At 46.8% G+C, this 14,635-nt stretch overlaps 1 protein-coding gene across 7 annotated transcripts in view; it reads left to right on the plus strand.

The window, feature by feature from the left end:
• kat80 (katanin p80) overlaps positions 1–14,635 on the plus strand; it is a 200,997-nt gene that overhangs the window by 98,276 nt on the left and 88,086 nt on the right. For 6 of the 7 annotated variants that reach the window (XM_075676416.1, XM_075676391.1, XM_075676403.1 and 3 more), the window contains exon 3: positions 9,350–9,467. In XM_075676416.1, the coding sequence (XP_075532531.1) occupies positions 9,350–9,467 (118 nt within the window). Of the gene's footprint in view, positions 1–9,349; positions 9,468–10,426; positions 10,552–14,635 lie in introns of those variants that run through there. The other variant, XM_075676429.1, reaches the window with a different exon arrangement.

Genomic DNA, 14,635 nt, shown 5'->3' on the forward strand with positions numbered 1-14,635 from the left:
CTAATTTTAAATTTAAAGTCTGGTGTTTTACTTGCCAAAACCACGATCTGATTATGAGGCATGCATGATTGAGGAGAGGGGGGGGGGGGACGGATTAATTTTTGACCACCCGGGACGTGTCTGCATTCCGTCTCCATAAGAATGCGGCCGTCGCGGTCGGGATCGAACTCGCGACCTTGCGCTCAGCCGCGCAGCTCCATAGCCAGGTGGGCTCCCGCGGCGGGTGCATGAAAATCTAAGGCAGAACACAGAGAAAGCAAGTGCGATGGGGGAAAAACCGTCTCAACAGCGCAGAGGGACAAGCAGAGGGAGAGAAAGCAGTGTGCAAGCAAGTTGATAATAAATTGATAATCGGCACTACCGCGAAACACAAGAAATGTTTCGGCCACCCCGGTTGTCCGTGGGTGGCCGAAACCAATGAAAGTAAAAGGAGTAAGTGTGGGATTTCGCACCACGAATTCACGTCACGTCACGAACGTGACGCCAGCGCAGCCTGTGATTTGGAGACAATGCGTCGCGGGAAGTCGGCGCGGCGGCTGCTGATAACGAACGAACAAGAAAGTGTTTTCCGAGGCAGGTCAGTTGCGAAAAGCGCCTTTTTAAGTTTGATTTCCTTCAGGTTTTGGATGAGCTGCTTCGGATGTCACTGGATCCCATTTTAAAGGAAGGACCGTACATCTACGTCGCGGTGACCAATTGACTGGATATCGTCCGTCTTGGAGCTCTGTTAGGTCGTGATGGCGGTCAGCGCACTACGAAAAAAAAAAAAAAAGAAAGTACGATTATTTTTGTCTCCTGTTTTGTGTAGTGCGCTGAGCACCATTGTGACTGAACTGTTGCAACGCGACCCAGTCACCACTCTGTTAAGCTTCCGAACTGTTTGCTTGCGATATTTGATGTGATTTGATTTATTGATTTTCATTTACACACACACACATGTACAGAGGAGTGGTAAATGGAGGTGGATGAGGGAAAAAAGCCGCACAGACGCGGCTTGAGGTAACCTCACCCCCTTAGGTACAATATGGCTGCATGGGGTAACACATCAAGCGCCATATAAATTACATTTACCTAGTGGCCATAAAACATTGCAGTTATACAATATATGAAAGAGCAGTGAAATATTTCCACAATAACAATGTAAAATACACTGCGGCATTGAAATAAATAAATGATATACACTTGGTAACATAGACAAAAAAAGAGGAACTTAACACACATTATTAATCATTTACAAACGTGCTCTAAAGTGAAAGCAATAGAGTTTTAAATTCTGACAGTGATAAATCCTGTAAATTGAAGCCTGCTCTGTCGTATAAATTCAGTAATCTTGGAAGGTTGTTACACAACATTTGACAACCGTAGTTAGTTCTAGAGCGCGCAACCTTCCAGACTTCAGGTGTACGAGTTGAATAACGGTATGAATTGACGGATAGATTTGCAAGTTCTACAAGTAAAGTATTGTTACGTTTGGTATTAAAGTAATACTCGCGTAATAGTCTGCAGGTATAGATATACTCGGGAAGTGATATATATTATCACTTCCCGAGTGGAAACTCATGAGCACCGATGTGCAACTGACAGAGTTACACGTGTCTGGAGTATATGTGGCCTATATTGTGGTTCGAAGTGTGTAAATTTGAAAGTGTCGGCGATGTGGAAGAAAAGGTATAGCGTTGGCGTCGACCGCATTACATGGGCGAAGAAACGGCGCTTTCGATCGGGGCAAAAGGAGTCGACAGACACGGCCACAGTGTTTGTCGTCGCCTGTTGTTCCGTTCGAAAGCGCTGCTTCTTCGCCCAGCATGCATACCGACGGCTACAGATTAGCACACTGTCGCTATACAAGCGGTAGGACGCGTGCGAAATGTACGAAAACTGACGCGACACGCGGATGGAAGCGCGTTTGCCTCGCGCATGTGTTTTTCCCGCGCTTTCCGAGTTTGTCGTACCGACGGGTCGTGGGCTTGATTGCGGCCGCAACCTTTATTTTATTTTTCGCAGTGATACAGTTTCGAAGGCGCAAAAGACCGCTTTCTTACCTTTCGTACGGGCGTTACACGAGAGTGAGCGGAGTGAGAGCTTTTCGCTTGCTCAGTGCGCGGGCTTTCGTGGCGCGGTGTCTCTTCGCGGCTGCACCATGAAATGTGGCGCGGCGAGTATATTCAGCGGCGCCTCGCCGCGCAAGATCTCTTGCCGCACGAACTTCTCTTCGCGGAGGTCGCTCTTTGGACATCCCTTTCACAGCATGCAGTGGCTTCATGAGGCGTGGATGACTGCGCGGAACGCCGTCGTGACTCGCACGGAGTGTGTGGCGTCAATGAAAGTGTACTATGCACATGCGCTAAACCAAAGCGGCGCCGGCCGCATGTAGTACGAGTGGCGTCCTTTCAGCGTGCTTTCAGTGTTTCCTGCGCTTCAGGTTACGACTGCTACACGCCGAGCTAACAAACAGCGCACCAGCTGCGCGCGTTCTTTTATTATGTATTCACGTCTTACACGAGTCTCGGCCAATGCTACTGCTGTACTAGCTTTCCTTTTTATTGATTTATTTTTTTTTCAGCTGCACCGAGAATTAAAAAAAAAAATGCCGATCTTAACCCTTGGGCTTAATTACTCGATCAGACGGCTGTTCCTTCTACGAGAAATCAAAATACCTAATTGAATAATTAACATGAGAATACTAATTATGTTTTCATTAATTACGTTACTGCACATGTTTAAATTCACGAATTGTAGCCAGTGAGTTCGCAAGACGTATTCACTTGGAACGAATTCTCAAGACTATACTAGTTTCGAGGTATTAATTTTCGATGTGTCCGACTAAATGCATTGGCATTCTAATTACTTTTGTGCTTCAATGCATGAAACAACGTTTCCTTAACAGATGTAAGTGGAAGAACAGTGCATTTTTACCGCAAGTTTGACGTCGCATATATCTCGAAACCGGTGCCATCCTCAGAATTCGTTCCAAATCGATGTCTTGCGAACTCACTAGCTGCAATACGTAAATTGAGGTATGTGCCGCTAACTGATTAATTAGAACGTTAATTAGCGCAATTATGTTAATGATTGAATTTAGCATATTAATTTATCTTAGAAGTTGTGGTCGCCTCATCCAATAATTTATGTCTAGGGTTAGAATTGTGCTATCTGCCACAGGCACTTCTTCAAAATTTGGTGGGGAGAGAAAAAAAAAAGCTATATAGGTGCCGTTGCTTCCTTATCCATATAGTGCCTTAACGTTGGTCGTTGGTCGGCAACTGCTCTTGATATCTGCGATGTTTGCCGCTTAACTCAACTTAAATTGTTTTGCATAAACAACATGTCTGCTTGATCCTATATAGTCTGTCCCTCTGGAGTGATTGATAGTTGCGTTGTGCCACTTTTAAGTGAAGCAATTGAGTTACACAAAAAGCAAGCAGTCGCCCACTGCTTTGGGGTTACACCTGTGACGGCTCAGAAGCAATTTTCGAGACGCAGAAATATCACTGAAAGATCGAAGAAGACACACCTTCAATAATAATAATAATAATAATAATAATAATAATAATAATAATAATAATAATAATAATAATAATAATAATAATAATAATTTATTTTCTTCCTTTCCTTGGATAAAAACAGATGCGTAACATCACCTCTGTCCATTTAACCGATTATAGGCTTTACTCGGGGACAACTTCCTGTAGGGAAGGGAAAGCTACGGAGGCAAAACGCGCACAAGTGAGAGCGCTTCTGAAAAGAGTTCCGTGTTTTCATCAACTTTTCTTTAAGCTGGGGAAGAGAAAACATAAACACCTTATTAGCAGCATTTAAACAAGACAAAACACACCACTGAATGTAATTAAAAGCTTGCTTATTTTGCCTTCCGCGCCTGGGCAAACGCGAAACCGTCGCACGTGGAAGCTGCGTCGATTCAGCGTCTGTTGCGAGCAACCAAAAGCACTTGTCAAACGCTGGCGGCTTACTTGGCGCACTAACACATGTGCCGAAGCTCCGCCCCGTAGCTTTCCCTTCATAGCCACAGAAAGTTGTCCGGTGGAGTATAGTGTGGGACCCGTCACAAAAAGGCTATTGCAAAGGATTGGCAGCAAAAAAGGAAGAGAACATGGTATTTCATAACGAAACGTATATTAACAGAACATACAAACGAACACCAAGTAGCATCACATAGTATTCCTGCCGCAGCGACTGTATTTCGATGGCGAAATGCACAAATGCTCGCGTACCTTGCTTTCGGTGCACCTTGAAGGAGAGGTAGTCATAGTTAATCCGGAGCCCTCTTCCACCAGGTCGTCCCTCATAAACCACTGTGCATTCTCGGTACGTTATACCCCATAATTTAATTTATATATCAGATCGAGTTCATTAGCTAATCAGTTATTTTGTACGCGGGTACTTCATTAATAACACAGAGAAATGATTTCGCTGAGCGCTATGTCAATTTTTAGATTCCCGCGTCTGCAAAGAAAGGACCCGCTTACGCATTTAGGTTTAGGTGGTCTGTAGTGAACTTCTCGAAATAGTCAAGTACACCTGAAGTATTACCTCACCTCCTCCGTTTCTCTTGCGGAATGTTGCGAGGCGAAGGAGGCGCGTAACGCTAACCAGCGCGGCACAACAGTTGTCGCGCGAAGCTCGTGAGGAGCTTTTCTCGCCTGCGTTTTCCGAAAGGGCTGATCGCATCACGGAAGCTCTGCCGCACCACTGCAGCGGTTAGCTGCGTCCGTACCGCGGTCTCTCCGTTACGTTTTCCGTGACTGCACGAGTGGAGGAATCCGGAAGCGTCTCACGTTTTGGCAGTTATCAAGCTCCTGGCAGCTTGATGCAGTAAAAAGACCTTATCTAAAGCGCTGCGTCTTTCCGCCTCGGTGTGGTACCTGTGAACACGCATACACAATGATTTACTTGATATGCTGCGTGAGCTATACGCCGATGGGACTGCTTCTGTTTCCGTTGCTGTCCAACCAGCGGCGGTGGCTAACTTCTTCTGGGTTAGTCGCATCGGCTCGCTGGTGCTTCGCATGTGGTTTCGCGTATAGCCGGGACGTATTTTCTTACTGCTGCAAAACTTCCGACGCGAAAGGACAATGGTGGCGGAATACCGCATCTTAAGAAATAGTAATAGTGTCCATTTTCTTTTAGCTTGAAACAGTATTCTCAGACATCGTATGTTTATGTGGTAAAGTTCAACCCAAGCTTTAACTAGAAAGCAGCAGGGAACTTTTGGCCCACTCATGGTGGCTCAGGAGGCGACAGATTCGGTCGGCAGTCTTGCATGAGCGATTTTCATTTGGCCCACGAGTGATAACCATGAGTCAAATGTATGCATGCCCTCTTGGTTAAAAGTTCCCTGGCTACAGCCCGCGCGAACACCTATGCATTTTGGGGCGGGTGGCGGGGCTCCTGAGGTAACTTTGGGACTCGGAAGCTGTGTGTGGTGAGACCCCCTTCAGAACACTGCAACTCTTACAGTCGAATACAAGCCCCGCTACAGGGCACGAAGTCAACGTGTTCGCGCATGCTGTGGCATGGGAACTTTTGACCAAGACTGTAGGTTTCTTGATGCTTGCTTTTCTATGCCACTCATGACGGCGTCACACCACACTGAGGTGCATGTTTCTCGTACCGCAATATGGGTTGTGTTCCTCGTTGTGTATCGCAGTCTTTCGCCATGTTTTAATTTGTCGGTTGTTTGTGTTCTAGCGCCCTTGTTTGCGATAACCTAGTGTTCGGTCACTTTGAAGAGTTCATTTGGTTTCATGGGTGAGGGCACTTGCATTCCATGACGGAAGCGACTAGCATAACATGCTGCGTCGTCGATAAAAACGAGAATTGACGCCATCCTTTCTCGTAACGCTTGTTTTCATTGTTGCCCCTCCCCCACTTTTATATACAAGGTGTCCCAAGTAACTTTAGCCAAACTTTAAAATTATTCAAATGCCACGTAACTGGACAGAACCAAGGTAATGTTGTTTGCCGTGGCTTGGAGATACTCGGATATATTTTTTTGCATTCCGACTAAATACATAATTAGTATTAATTAATGAATCAACTTCTCAAATATTACAATTACACAAAAGTGTCAATGAGAAAATTGCAGAGCGACATGAAAAACTCCCGATACAGCATTCTGCCGCTCAATACGTGCTACATAAACGTGCTTTTCCGAGCGTGAAAGCAGCCCGCAAATGCACGCAAAATTGCCGCGCGACTGGCCGCTCGAGGCAGCTTGCGTGTATTCGTGGTCCTCTTTCAGTCTCGGAAAAACACGTTTATGTAGCACGTATTGAGCGACAGAATGCTGTATCGGGAGTTTTTCATGTCGCTCTGCAATTTTCTCATTGACACTTTTCGTCTAATTATAATGTTTGAGAAGTTGATTCATGAATTAAAGACTCTAATTAGGCGGAATGCAAAAAAAAAAAAATATCTGAGTATCTCCAAGCGACGGCAAACAACATTACTCAGGCTCTGTCCAGCTACGTGGCACTTAAGAATATGCAAACTCTGGCTAAAGCTCGCTGGGACACCCTGTATATAACTAATTTATTGTTCGTCGGGTACCCACGTATATTACGTATGAGATAACGTCTACCACAGGAATGTTCTGTTCGTATAAGCATTGCCTTGGAGGCCGGTTTTTTGCGCACGATATTGGAGGTTTTCATTAGCATTCACTTCATGTGCACTCGGCCGTCGCGTTTGCCGGACTTTGCCGTCGTTGGGCGAGCGCTCCGTGCGTCATCATCATCATCATATAGCCGCAGAGCCCTGGCGGCGAGTCATCCGTGGCGTAAGCTTCCTGGATGCGATGGCGAGCTTCGCCGCATCAGCAGGCACCGAGAAGCGCACATGTGCTCGCAATGTCGCAGAAATCCGGCGTGACGCAATGCGGCCTGTCCCTGCGAGGTTTCCTGAGCGCGACTGTCGGCGCTCTACCCGCCGCGTTGCTTTTTTTTTTCTTTTTTTTTTTTTTTTTTTTTGCCTTTCTGCGCACTCGGCACCGCGAAGCACGCTGGCTAAATCGCTGTCGTGCAAGCCCGAAACGGGCAACTCTGGCGCCTCGCGGCTTAGCCCGCTTTGCCCAACGGCGCGTTCGGACGGCGGAAAGTAGTGCGCTATGGCACCCACTTCCAACCGACATGTTGCTGTGCAGAAATGGGCGTAGGTATGGTCACGGCGAAACACGGATTGGTAATTGGACAGTCTAATGCGCCATCCGCGAATGTGTTTGGGAACACGGTGCTTCTATATGGTGCTTCCAGGGAGCCCATTCGTCATAACGAGCCCGATCATCTTCGAAAGGTATAGACGATTACCGTTCCGTTCCCTCGCTGAGACTCTACAATCACTGATCTCGCCGTAGCGCGCGCAACACTGTTACCGAACATCAGAAATAAGAAATCTACGTACCGTTCGGAGACTGTATCAGTTTGTTCTTGTGTTTGTTGCGTGCGAGTGCTAAACCGGTGTGTGTCAGCTTCGTTGTCCCCATACTGTAAATATACGTACGATGGCGTCACAGTGCGCTGTGGAGCGTGCAGATCGGCGTGGAGCTGAGGAGGCGCGTACGCTTATGTCGTGCCACCCCGTGTGGTTCTGTCGTGCGGAACCAAACTTCCTTGCTGGGGTCGCTTTTTTTTCGCGCGCAGTCATTCCGTCCTGTTGGCGGCAGCAACACAGGAACGAGGAATGATGCTCGCGCGCCATCCGCGACACAATTACAACAACTTCTTGTTTTCCCGAGAGCCCTGAATTTTCGCGGACTTGGCGAAATTTTAAGGAATCGTGCTGCTTCAGGCGAGAAAAGTGCAAAATTTAACACGCCTGAATTGGTGCGATTTCGTTGTTTGGCGAAACGGGGCCGCGAAATTGCAACATTTCGCAGTACACATGCGTCGCCCGCGCGAGGGCAGATCGCTGTTGATGGCCGTCGTTTAAATCTTGCGCGCCTTCGCGTTTTCATTTTTACAATCAATTCACTCGTCTACAGATATGCTTGGCAGTACATCAGTGTCTCGGTGCTGGATCACGCTATATTCTACGCACGCGCACTCTTAATCATATTAATGGCCGTAGCAACTATGCAACCGACGTCGTCATTGAAGTGTGGGCGCGCGATGGCTTCACTCATGGACGGATGCAGAATGCCTTTTCCCATGTCTCGTGGATGCTGCTCAGCGAAGGGTCAAGCACCGTGGAGAGGTGATTAGGTTGTTTGCCTAATCCGCCCATTATATCGAACCTGTGAGCGCGGCTTTTGCCTTTATTGACTTTGCCCGCCTCCGAGTTGATGATTTCTTGTTGCAGCCTATTCGAACGTTCACCCGTTTTCTGGGCTTCGTTGACGGAAGTTAACCTTGATTGTTTGAATGTAAATACTGATCGATCATATTCATTACCGCTCCTGTTGTCAGTATTCCAAGTAATAATCAAGGACATAATTATCTCAAATTATCTCATGTGTTATAAGCTCTATATGATTTTCTGTCTACATGCGAAATAATTGCTCAATTGATAGCGCTTGCGCGTCTCACTTCTTTGTTTCCGTGTTCTCTGCGCTGTTTCCTCGCCTGCAATGGACCAACTGCCCCAAGTTACCGTTTTATTCCAAGTAACCTGTTTTGTTGGAACCAGGCATGGCGTTCCATACGCTGAGCATTGCTTTACGCGCACGAAAAAAAGAAGGCAGAGTATACGCGAGGCAAGTTCATAAACAGAGCTGTGAACACAAGGCCGGTCGGTGCGAAATCATCTTCGAATACGCGCTACTTGTGAAGGCAGCACAGAGACAGAACGACGCGCACTGCCCATTGCGTCTCCCTCACGGAATCGTCTTGTGTCGCACAAGTCGCGCATATTCAAAGTCAGGCTCACAGAGTGAACGCACCACGCTTTGGCTGCCTCTGCGTGTCGCCTGCTTGTCCCATTCATCTTTATTTTACATGCATGAGATGTCTTCGTGCCGCGGTCGAAGCACCCTTGAACGAAACCTTCTGCGCGCATTGTTGCCTGGCGCATATATGCGAGAGCTCGAATCCCGTTTAGTCATACTGCTGCGCCGCACCATTGCCTGCATTTCTGTTCGCCGCATGAATCGAAGACAGAAAAGGCTACAGCGGACGGCGAGGCCTGCACTGTTCTTTATCTGCTTCGTGTTCTCGATGTTGCTTCTTTTGAGGCGAGGCTGTGCACATTTTGGGCGTTGTTATATGCCGTGGAAAATCAGGCGTAAAGTGCGCTGAACTGAATGCACTATATATGTACTACATGCGTCTCGCATTCGTCTTGGCGTCCCTGCGCTAGATGCTCAAGGTTGCGCAACTTTGTCTCACCTACGCAGAGCTTGACTGGACATACGACGGCGGTCGAATGTGTCAAGTTCTGTCCAGCCGAGGAGATGGTGTGCGCGGGGTCCACATCGGGAACAGTCAAGATCTGGAACTTGGAAGCTGCCAAAAGTGAGTTTCGGCTACTTTACTTCTGAATAATCAGTTGCATTGTTTCAGGTATGGAGAAACAACCAGGCGCAGCATCTGTTGTCTTTTACTGTTCACAACGGTTTGGGCTAAGCTGAAAGGCGACCGGGGTGCGTCAACGACCCCGCCTTTGGAATTATACTGTGGCGGAGTTTAGTAACGGCCTGCCGACACGCTTGTGGTAGCGGTAATGCTTCTGTGCCTTGCCACCGGAAAGTTGTAGCACGGCGAAATGACTTTACAGGAAATTAACGATGAGGCAATTTTCTGATCATGTTACAGATCCAAAAGATCTAATATTTTTTGAAGACAGCACATTGGGGCCTCTGAAATCCAACCATTCAAAAGTAAAATACGTTCTAAATATTTATGCAGAGTGTAGCTATACTTCATTGCACTGCACAGTAATCAAAGAGCAAAATAAACTATTGCACGGGGACCATTGCAACAGATTAGCACGCAAAAATGTGCGAGAAAAAAGAAGCGCTAATCCTATGTCCTGTACGCGACAGTAAAAGAAATGAGTAGAAGCTGTGTGAAAAGAGACTGTCCGTTTTTTAAAGAAGAAACAAAAATATATGATTGCTGCAAACTTTATCACCCAATGTACTACTTTATTAATAAAGGAAATTGGACCGCTGAGTGCGACATCGAAAATAAGAGAAATGTGTCGCTGCGCTCTATAGTTATATAGTACTCTGCAACGCTTGATTTAGCACGCGCCGGCTGACGATGTGTGCTGTAAGTTTTAGACGCAGTGCCTGTCATCTGTAAAAACTCTCGACTGACATGGCAGTTACATTTATGCGCTAGGACAGACGAAATGCGAACAGCGAATAGCGCGTATATGACGGCCAACCTGCGCCGTCTGTCAGTCACCGTCGTAGGCAGTCACCGTCGTAGTCACCTTCAGGCATTTTCCCCGTGCGTGCGTGTTCGGCCAGTCAGCGGCCACGCACTGCACTGATTGCATTTTACTTGTCGGCGACGGCACACAACCCTGAAAAGGACTCGCGTGACGGTTTGGTGCGAGAAAGTTGCATACGCGTCGGTAAATAGTATACAGGTAAGCATCGGCGGCTAGCAGTATTGCGGGTGCAGTTGGTTTCAATCGCTCACTGGCAACTGTCTCTATACGTGTAGCATCTCCTATAGGTTCATGAACTCCCTCTTATTTGTCCCGTTGTCAACGTATACTCGTGTCGACCACTTCGGCCGCAAATTGTATCGTTGTTTATTCTTCGTTTAAGAGCCGATAAAGAATTGTTGTGCTACTTGTTCACATGGAAGAAACTCTGTGCAAAAGGAACAAGATGTGCGCCCACATGCTTTTTCTCTTTTGTATACTATGATATACTTCAATTGCAATACTTTGGTTGAAACGCCTTCACTCGAGCCGCCACCATACCGCTTCACACCCTCGTGCGGTGTAGGGACTGTGGAGTCCTATCTCGTGCCAAATTTCCACCCTTATAGCCTATTGAGACCAAGGCCAAAGTTTTCTTCTTTTTCTGAGAGACCATAAGCACGCGCTAATTTGCATCGCATGCAAATGCTCGTTGCACAAAAGAAGCTGACATAGTGAAACAATGTGGCCGTTCTTGCGTTCTCGAGATGCCCCGCACAGGCAGCTGAGCTCCGATCGTGTAGTTTTCGGGCTTATGCTTTACTCAATTAGTAAGACATTAAACAGGCCTTGCTGGGGGACAATTCGGGGTAAAGCGCGCTGCTTGTGGAACTGAGGGACGCAGACACTAAATTAAGACTCAAGAGATTTCTCCCGACTTTACACAGCGTGGACGGGGCCGAGGTTTCTGAGGTTACAATACGCTCAAAGAGTATCACTTGCGCCTGGGCCACTTGTGATCCTGTGGTGCGTGTCTATCCCTTCTATCCTCATTCACATAACGTTCGTTATGATGACCCGTGTTATAGTTTCCTCATCGTTCCGTGAGCGCATGCATGCTTCCAACGAGTTGATGATGCAGTGCCTGCTGTTGCGTACTCCAGGGTAGCGTACCGTACTGCTGCCGAGAAGTAGCGACGCCTGCCTATCGAAGCTCGACCGACATTACTTATTGGGTAGCGTGGCGTTGTCGGCGGGCTGCAGGCATCCGGTAGATCATGGCGACCAAGCAGGGGCGAGACGATTTGCTAGTGCGAAACTTGCACGGTTTATTCAAAGGTAGTTGAAAGAAAATAAGAAAAGCATGAATATGAAGTATCAAGTATGAAGTCTCTCAAAGTACATTTCGGAGCCCCTTAAATAGGCTACAAGTTGTGGGCGGTATCTTGCTTCCGTCGAATGGCACGTGACAGGCACGGAGAGAGGGCCCCCGTGGGCTCCGGCTCAGGCGGGGGGTGAAGGGGATTAGGTAAGCACACACGATGCCACGACCATGAGAGGAGGGGAAGAGGTCGCCCGTGGGCTCCAGCTCAGGGGTTAGGGTGAATGACCTCTCCGGCGCCCGTTGCTCCGGCTCAGGAGGTAGGGTGAATGACCTCTCGCCACGTGGTGTCAGACGCCAACCCTAACACTGCTCAGCATGGCGCCTAACCTCTTTTTTTTTAAAGCATACTTTTCTTTCATCGCATATTCGCCAAAATTTAACGAGCGACGCAGAAGAAAGCACTTTACGCTGACGCCCATGGAAGAATCGATACAGTGTGACGGTAATACCAGCAATAGATGTTTGACCTGGAACCAGGAGTTTCTATGTATTGTATAGGTATAGTGTGATCTCTAGCAGACGTAATTTTCGGTCTATGTAAAACTCGTAGTGGCAAATTTACCAGTGCACCGGCCAAGTCGTATTGAGGCAGGAGTCATGTGACAGGATAAGAGCAAATGCAAACGCAGACCGGCGGGCACTGAGTTAAAGAGGTGCAGTATGAGCAGCGCGTACTGGATCGAGGCACTGAATATGTTTTATTTTGTGTTATACAACGCATCGCTGTGTAGCAGTGCATTAGTATCGCAAGATTTCGCCCTATGCGAGAAGTTGTGATCGTAAATTTCAATTGTTACTGAAGAGTTTTATCGATCCGCTTCCGAGAGTGGGCTGCGTTCTGCCAAGCTGATTCGAACATCCTTCGACCGAGGAAACTTACCTGTCTGATTTCTTTTTTTTTTTACTTTGTCAAGCATATATAGTGTGACGTGTTAGGACAATAATATATTTTCAGGGTTTATGCCGTTGCCCATTGTGTCACTATGCCAAAGAGCACTCTGAGGCTCGGGGCAATAACCACTCATATTGCTGCCCATGATAGCACGAGGTTTTGGCTTGTTCTTTTTACTTATATTTACACTAGTGCAGACCTCTATTTGCTTATACAGGCCGATCTTCTCGGAACAAGTGAGACCACATCAACTCGAAAGAAAAAGAAAATGGAACTAATGGGGCACGTTTCATGAAAATCGCAAGAACGCAACGTATTCATACTGCCAAGAATACAAGCAAGAAAGAAAACGGCTCATTTTAGGAGAGAACAGAACTAATCCAAAAATACAAGAATGACTATGAAGGGTTGCGCCAAAAAGTGATAGGTGCCTTTTCTAAATTCTCACTTTTGTAATTGCTCTTGGCGTGCCATTACAGACATTGGTAATACTCAGAAAATAGAACTCGAATACGTCTGTTAGGAGCATGTTAGGAGTAATACTCGTTATTGCAAAATTTTATGGTTAAGGCAACGTGGGTTACCTGGCCAGCGAATAGGTCCATTGCTGTTCATTTCCAATAGGCTGGCCCGTATGCGTGTTATCGATCTTGATTTCGAAAGCGTTGCGAGGTCATTTAGGCGGAAAGCTCCACGTGGACGTAGAAAGACGTAGATATTCATCTTTCACACAAGACGTTGACATTGCCCCGTGACACAGACCATTCCAGTTATTATTGTTTATTCACTTGATTATTTTTTCCGTTCGAAAGATTTGGGAATACGCAGTGCTCAGGACGTGGTTATTAACGTTATCGTTTGTAACTATACATATTGCGACTTTTGTCACTGTCATCAGGAATTATTGAAGTACACCTGTTATAAAAAGTATGCGGACGAGGCGTTCTTTATAAAACAAACACAAATAAACGAATTTCCTCTCCACTTTGGTATGTAACCTGAAACTGAAGACTGCAGTTCACATTTGTCAATGCAAGCATCGAAGTACATTCGTCAGTTTCAGGTTGTCAGTCTGAGTTTCCAAGCATTTCGGGTGGGCTTTTTTAAAAATTTTCCCTGGCGGAGCCACTGGTCCGCGTAGCTTTGATTACGTGGTTACATAAATCGAGAGTCAAGATTAAAGACGTACCTGTGATGGCATCGGTTTACCATCGATAGTAAATATATTCGGCGCCCATTACATATCAACTCTACTATAGGATATATCGCCGTAGTCTCGCGCTAGCCTGCACGAATACCGCATATTGATCATTGCGACTGGGCAGGAGTATAACAGGGCTGCTGCACCTGTGTTTCAGCCTTGCTTAGGTGCCATAAATGCTGTAAACCCAGTGATGCGCAAGTTCCCTACTTACAGATGCGTGAGAAAGTGCGGAGAATCTGGCTTTGCCAAGAGAGGAAATTGGGCAATGTGTCTCGTGCCTGTGAGTGCCTGTCGGAAGGAGTGATACCTTGAAGGCTTGGCCGTGTGTGAGGATGCGGTGGGTATGGTCCCGAGTTGAGGTGACGGAAACGTTTAGTTAAGCGGTACGCTTTGTATAAGCGACAGAGACTGCAGAAAATCAATTACCGAGATTTCATGTCCTCGTCGTCCATGAGAAAGCACTGGCGTCATCGTCGACAACAAGCAGTAGTGCATGACCAAGTCATTGTTCCAGTTCTTTTTTATATATTTATGTATTTTAACAGCGTGATATTACTTAGAGGTGGCGACGACACTTGGTAGCAATTTTCTACTTTATTAAGGTTATTGCGAGCAGGCAGGCTGCCGCGTCACGTCATCCCCCACTTGCTCCAAGGCGATGCTTTTTATTTCCATCTTTTTCCGTGCGAAAAGTTTCATCAGTGTAGTTTGTGTGTAGTTGAATGTGGGGCCAACTGTGTATGAAAACCTCAATGCTTAGTATGAGTAACCAGTTGGCCAAGATCTGTGGGTAAATGCTGTACCGTGTATGCATCTGCCGTTT

The sequence above is a fragment of the Dermacentor variabilis genome, chromosome 1 (genome assembly GCF_050947875.1).
Source record: "Dermacentor variabilis isolate Ectoservices chromosome 1, ASM5094787v1, whole genome shotgun sequence".
Taxonomy (NCBI): domain Eukaryota; kingdom Metazoa; phylum Arthropoda; class Arachnida; order Ixodida; family Ixodidae; genus Dermacentor; species Dermacentor variabilis.